The sequence below is a fragment of the Delphinus delphis genome, chromosome 8 (genome assembly GCF_949987515.2).
Source record: "Delphinus delphis chromosome 8, mDelDel1.2, whole genome shotgun sequence".
NCBI lineage: Eukaryota > Metazoa > Chordata > Mammalia > Artiodactyla > Delphinidae > Delphinus > Delphinus delphis.
In genome coordinates this window covers 69,808,006-69,816,770 of record NC_082690.1, presented here as the reverse complement: position 1 = coordinate 69,816,770, position 8,765 = coordinate 69,808,006, and the positions used below count along the sequence as shown (strand labels likewise).

The 8,765-nt window shown below is 46.6% G+C and overlaps 1 protein-coding gene across 1 annotated transcript; it reads right to left on the bottom strand.

The window, feature by feature from the left end:
* Window positions 1–2,857: 2,857 nt before the first annotated feature.
* LOC132429119 (calcitonin receptor-stimulating peptide 1-like) lies at window positions 2,858–6,174 on the bottom strand. Its single transcript, XM_060017317.1, has 5 exons — window positions 6,016–6,174; window positions 4,865–4,959; window positions 3,980–4,117; window positions 3,497–3,681; window positions 2,858–2,936 (listed from the first exon to the last, which is right to left on the bottom strand). Exons 2-4 carry the CDS (start codon window positions 4,948–4,950, stop codon window positions 3,522–3,524), a joined length of 384 nt encoding a protein of 127 aa, XP_059873300.1. The 5' UTR covers window positions 4,951–4,959; window positions 6,016–6,174; the 3' UTR covers window positions 2,858–2,936; window positions 3,497–3,521.
* Between the last annotated feature and the right edge of the window lie 2,591 nt (window positions 6,175–8,765).

The following is an 8,765-nucleotide window of genomic DNA, read 5'->3' as shown; positions in this document are numbered from 1 at the left end:
AACCAAGAATACAACATCAGTGGATTTTTAGGTTAGGCAAGGAATGAGAAAGGCATTTATGGCAGAAGAAAGGAATGGGATATCGTGTCTGTGGGGTTTTCCTGGCCTCTCATTCTTGGAAAATAAAGGGCCTAGCTTATTTTCCTGTAGCATAGAGGTGACTTGACCTGGAAGGCTGCTTTTAATCTTTTTTAATCTCTTAATCATTTATGGGGAAGTATCATATAATAAACCTCATAGAAAAATCTCAATTAATTTCCCAAGTCAAAAATTAATAGATACTACTTTCTCAAACCTCAGTGCAAAACCTGGAACTGAATAAGTGAAGCATAGTTTTAAAAGTTATTCTAAATTTTAAAATACTCTTTTATACAACTTCTGAGTCAAAGTGAAAATCAAAACAAAAGCTATAGACTATTTTAAATATGCAATCTTTATATCTTGTAAACATGTCAGTGGTTACAGATGAACTCAGAGAACGAAATCCTAGCATTACATAGTTTCATAATTTACTTATTAACTCAACAAATATTTATTGAGCGCCTATCATGTTCTATGGAATTTTCTAAGTTCCAGGGATATAGCCAAGGATACATGTAACTTCCCTCATAGAGTTACATGCTGGTGGAAGGACATAGACAAAAAAAGAAAAAATAATAAATATATAATATTTTAGATAGTGGTAAGTTCTATGAATAAAAAATTAAGCTGAATAATCAGGTGATAGTAATCTGAGAAGGAATGTACTTTTGTATATGGTGGTCAGGAAAGTCTTCTCTGAGGTGGTTCGTCAGAGTTCTAAAGGAAGGGAGGGAATCAGGCATACAGACTTTTGGGGAACAGCATTTTAAGCAAAAAAATAATTAAAAATAAATAAGTGCAAAGACCCTGAGGAAGCTGGGAATGAAACAAGCGATGGGTTATTTTGCAAGAGAGCAGAGACATGATATGACTCAGATCATGTAGTACCTCAGACCCACAGGGAACCAGAGAGTTGACTACAAACACAAAAGAGAAGATGACTTAACTCCTCATTTAATAAATATTTACTGAATGCTGCCTTGTGCCAGGCATACTGTTCAGTGTGTAGGGGATTCAGCAATGAACAAAATAGCCATATTCCTATCTATGTGGAACTTAACATTGTTTACATAGGATGGGATACATATGATAAATTAACTAAAATATATGCTATGATGGTAGTAAGTAGCAAAGAGGTAAAAAGAAAAAAGCAAAGAAGGGTTAGGGTGGCTTGGCAGGTGAGGGACAGTATCAGAAAGGTTAGCCAGGGTAGGTGATATTTGAATAAATATCTGGAGGAGGTGGGGCCATGGGATAAGAACATTCTGCAGAGAGGTACGAGCAGGTACAAACACTTGAGGGGGTCGGTGCTGGTGGATATAGAATGAGGGGTAGTAAGAAGGCCAGTGTGAGGTGGTGAGAGGAGAGGAAGGGAAGATGAACTTGGACCTTGTAAGCTATTGCAATGCCCCAGGTGTTTACTCTGTGAGATGGGGACTCAGTGGAGTATTCTGTACCTAAGGGAGATATGGTCTGATCTACCTTTGCAACTAAAGTTGGGCTACTGTGTTGAATACAGACTGAATGGAAGCAAGGGTCATAATTCTGTGTGCTGCTGAGGAAATAATAAAGTCAGTGAGTAGAAGGGGATGACTTTTCCAATTAAAGAATCCCACTTAACTGACTGTCCACCAGTAAAACTAGCTGCCCAGTAACCTTGGAAGTTATAGTCAGCAGTTGGTCACCGGCATTTCCAACAGATGCCAGGGATGTTGATGCTGTGAAATTCCTATATCAAATAAGCCTTTAGACCCTATGATATCCCAGATTCCTTCTAATACTAAGCATCTCCGATTCTACAGCATGTATCACCTCAATCTCCCCCAGTTAGAATATAAGCTCCATGAATGCAGGGGGTTTTGTCTGTTCTGTTCATTGCTGTGGTCCTGGAGCTCAAATAGGGTGAAGCATATAGCAGACACTCAATGATTATTTGTTAAATATAGGAATGTCTCTGTTAAACTTATTGCAGGACCTGAGCAACGCACTTTTCTTCTCTGCACAGCAGAGAGTAAAAAGTTGGATTAGATGGCATCTGATTATCTTTCCAGGTCTGCCAGTGTGTGATTCCCTTTCAAACTGTGAGCCGTTGTTCTAACGGGCTTTTCAGGCTATGGGGTGTATGAAGGGGTGCTGTTGGGAGGAAAGGCAGGGATGGGTAAGGGCAAACCTGAGTCAAGGAGAAGAGAACAGATAACTTCTGGGGCTGGGGACCAGGGCACTCTCTGAAAATAAATGTGAATATCTCTTTGAGATACACAGGGTTCTAATTCCAGTAAAGGTGTTTCACTAGACACTGAGGATACAGGATACCGAGGATCCACCCCAAACATGGTATCATTGCCTCGTTTGAGCCCACCTGGTCAACAAAATGTCACAGGTCCCTGAGGTTCTCATGGGATAAACAGCATAAATAGCAGCAACACTCCTTTTAAGTGTATTGAAAATACATTTTTTATCTTGATGAAGTGCACAAATGAGAACATTTCTTTAAAGAGAGAGTTCCATTGAGGCTCAGCATTACTAGGCATCTCCAGACACCCACAAGGCAGCGATTTCATGTGCCCCTGAGGTTTAGCAGAGCAGCCAACAGGTTGGCTGACAGGGCCCAGATTTTCTACCAGATAAGCCAGTGAGATATGCGTCATATTTATTGAATACAGAATCAAATATATTGATAAAAAAGATGAACACTGGGTAGCTGCAATGATTTTATTCTGCATTTAGTTTATTTCAAACAAAAGAAGTGTTTTCAATGTCAAGAAGCATGCATACATGGGTGTCTTCTAGGCTATTTTTTTTGTAAGTTGCTTTCATTGCAAACTAAAAGAAGTAGAGTTCAGCTTCATAGCGACCTAGGAGAAAAAAGAAGTAACAGCTATTACTTACTAGTTAAGAGGCTCTTGTCATGTATTATCCCAATTACTTTTTATATTGATGAGACTATTGTTGCCTTCAAGTTAGATGTGGAAGCTGAGGCTCAGAGAGGGTCTAGCCCATGTCGTATAATTAGTAGAGGACAGACACAGGATTTGAACCCAAGTCTATACTCTGAATTCAGATGTATATGACACTGTAGAGTATCCTCCAAAAGGATAGGGTAATTACCTTTCAAACTCAAATGCTAGGATAATCACAATTATAACCCAGGGAACTGTGTTTTAAATAAATAGGATCTATATTTCCTGAAGGATCTCAGTGGCACAGGGAGAAACTGGAAAAACAGAGAGAAATGAATCCAAGTTTTAGGGGTTTCAGCTGTTGGGACTGTCTGTTCCTTCTTCAGACACTGGTGTGGGTGCCTTCCCCTGTGGATTTTTCACCCATATGAACCCACAGAGGATTAGAGTGTGGACTGCACCCCTGCAATACCCAGTCATTTATCCTCCCACCTGACAGTACAAAGGGCAGTCACCTTCTTCCTAGAATCATTTCGCTGCTCAGATCCAAAAGTTCCTGCGACGCCCACCAAAGACTTTGAAGCCCATCTTGGTGGGCAACATGTTGCTCTTCACCATGCTCCCAGATCTGCTCAGCAAGCCTGCCAGCCGATGGGTCGTGCAGGTTGCAGTGTTGCAGGCTCTCTTCCGGGCAGTGATGCTGATTTGCAGGTTGGAGAAAAAGAAAAAACCTGTTAGTGAGAGCTTGAGTGCAGGTGCTGCCCCACAGGATCATCATGGAAAATTACTGCTCTCAGAGGCACCAATAAACCTTAAGTACTTCTGCTAGAAACGGTCATCACAGCAGAAAATCATAGGCCATTAGGGAAAATGCCACAATCACTCCCCATACACATTTCCAGGGGTGTCAGAAAACCCAAAGGTGCCTCTGGGATATGCTTTCCTGAGCATGAAGGAGGGAGCGGATGCCCTGTGCTGGGTGCGGCAGGGAGTCTCACCTGGAGCCCCGTGTCTTCTGCTCCTTCTCCAGCTCACGGGCCCTCATCTGCTCATAGTCATTCACCATTGCAGCCAGTAGGAGGCGGAATTCCTCCTCATTGAGTGTAGCAGGATCAAAATGACTATCAAAAGCCAACCTAGGGAGGGGAAGCAAGCCCAATACAGGCTTTGAGCCCCTGACTACCCCCTCCCCAGGATAAGCAGCCAGGTTTCCTGGTTTCTGACTTCCCCTGAGGATGTGGCTGCCCCAGCTCTCAATGGACAGAGCGTGAGGTCAGTATCCATCCAAAAATTCTGCTTCACCAGGATTTAGGCTCTGGTGTGACCTAAAAGAAGTGGTTTGCTCCAAGTGGATCATATAGGCTTGTGAAAGCTGGTGGTTAGATTTTCAAGAATTTTATGAGCTTAGTGTTAAATACAGCCATTATTAAAAATTAAGTGATAATGATAGTTTGAATCTGAAAATCATTTCACTTTAATGTAATTTGAGGGTGAGAAATTAAATGTATAGGTAACATATCAGATTTAATAACAAATAACAAATTTATTGGCAAAGAGGTTAGAAGATAGGATGTAATCTGTTTCTCAAATTGCGGTTATATTAGTAAATAGGTTTGCTAAAAATACAAATATTTGGTAAAAAGCAATGTTATATGAAATTTACAATAACCAGTACTGTATATCTTATGTGTGTTTGTACATATCTTTGTCTTATAAACAGTTTATGATAAACTTATATACACGTTTACATTCATACATTACCACCACCACCACCCCACCCACAACCCCACCAAGAGCCAGATTCAGCACAGCACAACTGAGAACAGAATTTTATGATCCAGGGACAGAGGGAGGTGGGAGCGCTCCTGGCAGGGCTGTCTCACCTGAATGGCGATGAGTGGAGCACGCCTGCCTGGTACAAGACCAGGATGCTGAGGACCAGGAAGGGGGGGAACTTCCAGAAGACCATGACGACTCTCTGCAAGGGAAGAATAACATCAGCACCTGGAGAATAACAACTTCCATGAGCCCACAGACCCAGGCTCTGCTCCTGCCTCTGCCCCTAACTCCCGGGCGTCCAGCTTCAGGCTGGACATGTCACTCCACTTCACCATCGTTTCCTCCTCTACCAGGTGGACTGCTGGAAGATCCAGTAAGCCTGCAGCATGCTTGGTTTAGCAAAGAAACCTAGTGGGACAACTGGGTGAGGAGGTCTTAGTCTATAGCCCCCACCCCATCACTCCACTCACTCTCACATACAACCTGTTGGCCAGGACTCCTGGAGGACAGAGTCCGAGTACCTGTCACCACAGCTTTTCCCACTGTGCAACCCAGAGCTGTCCTCCTGGTGCCGGGCTTTTGCACATACATGGAGGGGGGAGGGGATTACCGAGGACAAATTTCTGCCGTTGGAATCCCTGAGAAACTGAAGAACCACATTCTACTGCTCAGCTGCTCCACACTTTGGTAGAGAGTGCCCTGTAAGAATCAAGCTGGAAGGGTCTCAAATTGGAACCCAGGACTTAAACTGGGAAAAAAGTTCCCAGAACCCGCAACGGGGGCTTGCGTTTAAAGGCTGCCTGCCCCTCAGTCACTGCACCTATTTGCCTCCCGCTTGCGCTGGCCCAGGTTCTGAAGCATTTCCCGCGGTCCGCTAGGCACAAGACGTGATCCGTGAGAGCACCATCTGCACAAAACTATTCCTGCGTCCAGATCTGCTTGCAGTGCCAGGGGAGCTCCAGCATCCCAAACTGACCTAAGCACGTGTGCTTCGGGAAAGGAAACTGGAGCCCGCCTCAGCGCGGGGAGAGTGAAGCAGGGAGTGCGTGAACTGAGACCATCCAGTGTTACCTGTGGAAGACGCCTGGGATGCATTGCAGAGTAGTGCAGGTTGTGTGAAATGACCTAGACAGAAGTGGACAGAGCCTTTGAGACTGGAAGAGATCAGCTAAGAAAAAGTAATGGAGAGAGAGAAGGAAGAGAGGGGAGAGAGAGAAAAGCAGAATCCCAGCTAAGCAGGAATCTCCGGGCTTACCTGGCAGCAGGAGCCAGGTGGCTTGGAGCAGAGGAGGGAGCAGTGGCAGTAGCTTTGGCTTCAGGCGATGGCACGGTGGCAGAAGTGGCAGTGACACTCGAGCTGGGCAGTGCATCTGATGCCAACACCAGCAGCTGCTCTTATTCCCGCTGCTCTGGGTCTGGGGTGGTCCAGGAGCTCTGGGCAGCCAATGAGGGGAAGGATATGAGCCCCAGAAGGATTGTGTCATCACTTGCGTCCAGAAGCTGGAGCATCCAGAAGGACCACCCCACTTTTATTTGCATTGAGGTCATTGACGGCGGGGGCGGGAGGGGGACGTGGGGGGGTTGGTGAGGATCAACGAAAAACACAGGAAAAGTGAGTAGGAATTTGAGGACAGTTTGACGTCATGGTTAACTTCACCTGTTCGGTTTCGCGGGTTTTGAACACACACGTGTCCCACTCCATCCCCAACTGTGCGATCTTGTCGGGCAGAGTCCAGCATTACAAGGAATGCTGTCTCCCCTAGGTCTGACTGCAGACCTCCGTGCAAGTGCAGCTTTGAGGGTTAATGCACAGTAGAGTTGATGATTCTGTGCCCAAGCAAGGGGTCTGATTCAGGCAGCTGGAATCACGAAAAGGAGGGCAGGGTTTGTGGGTATCAGACACAGAGGATCAAAAACTTTGTCACACTGGAACTCTGTTGCAGCTGTTCCTTTTCCAGGTGGAAACATCGTGGGCTAGTAACTTCTAGTGCCTCAGTATACTTATCTATGAAATGGGGATCATATTCTCATCTTGAAGGAAAGTTATCATTACTAAGTGTGTACCTGTTATCTGCCCAGGTAGGGATCTAGAAGTGCTTACCAGGGAAGTTCATAGGGGATTCTGTGGGATTGCAATCCATCTTCCCAATCAGCACCCTGTGCAGCTGCCTGGAGTCATGTTGGTTGGTCCATCATGTGGGTTAATGGGGGGCTGGATGCCCTGCTGGGCCTGAGCACACAAGTGCAAGGCTAAAAGCTTCCAAGCAGACCTCTAGCCCCACGCCTCCTCCCCCACCATTCATCACCTAAAGTTCAGCCTCCTTCTCGAACCATTTGCCCAGCTGCCCCTTGCTTCCGGCTGCTGTTTGCCAAGACGTTCCAGTGACCTGTGATTCCAGCCCTGCACCCACGTCTACCGCAGTTCAGTCCTCTGCTAGAAAGCCCGCCAAGCTTGATGGTGCTGAAGAGTCCAGCGGAGTGCAATCCTCGCTCTCACTTCAGTCATACACTGCACACACACAAACTCAGTACTTTCTCCAAACATGTGCCCAGTCCCAAACCACAGGCACTCACAAAATGACACTGGCGCTCAGCGGCATCCAGGTGATGCGCTCAGTCCCGCCCTAAGTATGCGCAGAGCGGCATGATTAGGACCTGCATCCTCGAAACCTGCACCGACTCTCAGTAAGTGTGCTCCGTAAAGCCCAATTACCCAGCAACCTCGACTCTCCTACACACTGCCCAGCACGTTTCTGGATCTCTCTGTCAGAGCTCCTGCTCTAAGCCTTCCAGGAAGGTCTGAGGTGCTGACTTGCCGTCCTCAGCAGATAGAATGCAGAAAACGAAGCTTCTCACTGTCCGCAGTATCGCTGGGTCTGAGCACATAGCGCAAGATCCAAGCAGCCTGTACAGACCCTCCAGCGCGGCAAGCACTGCGGCGGCATCGCGGGGCGGTGGAATAATACATGGATCCCAGGTAGCTGGTTTTCTCAGGCGGAACTGAAACTAGCCGAAACGAGCCACTAGTGACCCTAGCCACAGGTCCACGCCCCAAACCTCAGTGTCAAGAAGCTTCAGTGTTTTGTTGGACACGGCAGCTGCCTCGCGGCACATCTCTTTCCCCTTGCAGGTTGGTGGTCCCCGGGCTCAGGACACCTAACTTCCAAGATGCCCTTATTCCAATTTTCTGCTTCTTAACCGCAGCGGTGGCACTGATGCAAGCGAATAAAACCTTGGGGCAGGGGAACTGGATATCTGAAACTGGCTGTCCTCAGGCAGGGCGGTGGGGGATCCGGGGAATGGAATAACCGGTTGGAAGCGCGCAAGTGCACTTGGGCGCGGAGCCGGGAAAGGCAAGATGTGCAAGGGAAGGATTCAGGATGGCGGATCGCGGTTTCAGTGCATCTTGGAGTCTCGAGGCAGAAATCGGGGGCTGAGACCCAGACCGGGGTTAGGGAACTCAGTAGCAAGACTAAATTTGGCGAACGCGGCAAAGCAGATACTGTGCGGCATGTAAATTGGGCTCTGCCACTTAAGACTGTTGTTGGGGAGGCTTTAAAACTCAGGTGCAAAACGCTTCTGCCGACATGACTTCCAAGACCTGAGGTTTCTGACGTATCAATCTTCTGAAATCATTTGTAAGTACGTGTGCCGGGGAATTGCCTTTTCCTATTGAGAGAACCATTGCTTTCACCAGTGCAATGGTGATGACAAAATGGTTAAGAAAGGGCTACTTTAGAAGCCGAATTTGTAACCATGTCTCTTTGTGGGCTCAGAACTCTACCCCTGGCTGCCACGTGTGCCTTCTACCTTCAAAGCCTACATTCGGTCCCCCTTCTGAAATCTTTGGTGGTTACAAAGGGCTAGCGGTGTGAGGCAGGTTACAGGGTCTGTACCCAGAGGGTGCTAACGTAGCCTCCAGCACTTTCAGCTTTTCTTGAAAAAGTCTCTCCAGATAGCGAGGGACTGACATGAACTCATCCCTCAAGTACTCTGAATTTCTAA

Coding starts and splice junctions, on each gene's coding strand:
- LOC132429119 (XM_060017317.1), bottom strand. CDS start 4,950: ATGGTCTTCTGGAAGTTCCCCCCCTTCCTGGTCCTCAGCATCCTGGTC. Junction 4,118..4,864: donor CTCCACTCATCGCCATTCAG/GTGAGACAGCCC, acceptor TCCCCTCCCTAG/GTTGGCTTTTGATAGTCATT. Junction 3,682..3,979: donor CAGAAGACACGGGGCTCCAG/GTGAGACTCCCT, acceptor CCTGCAAATCAG/CATCACTGCCCGGAAGAGAG.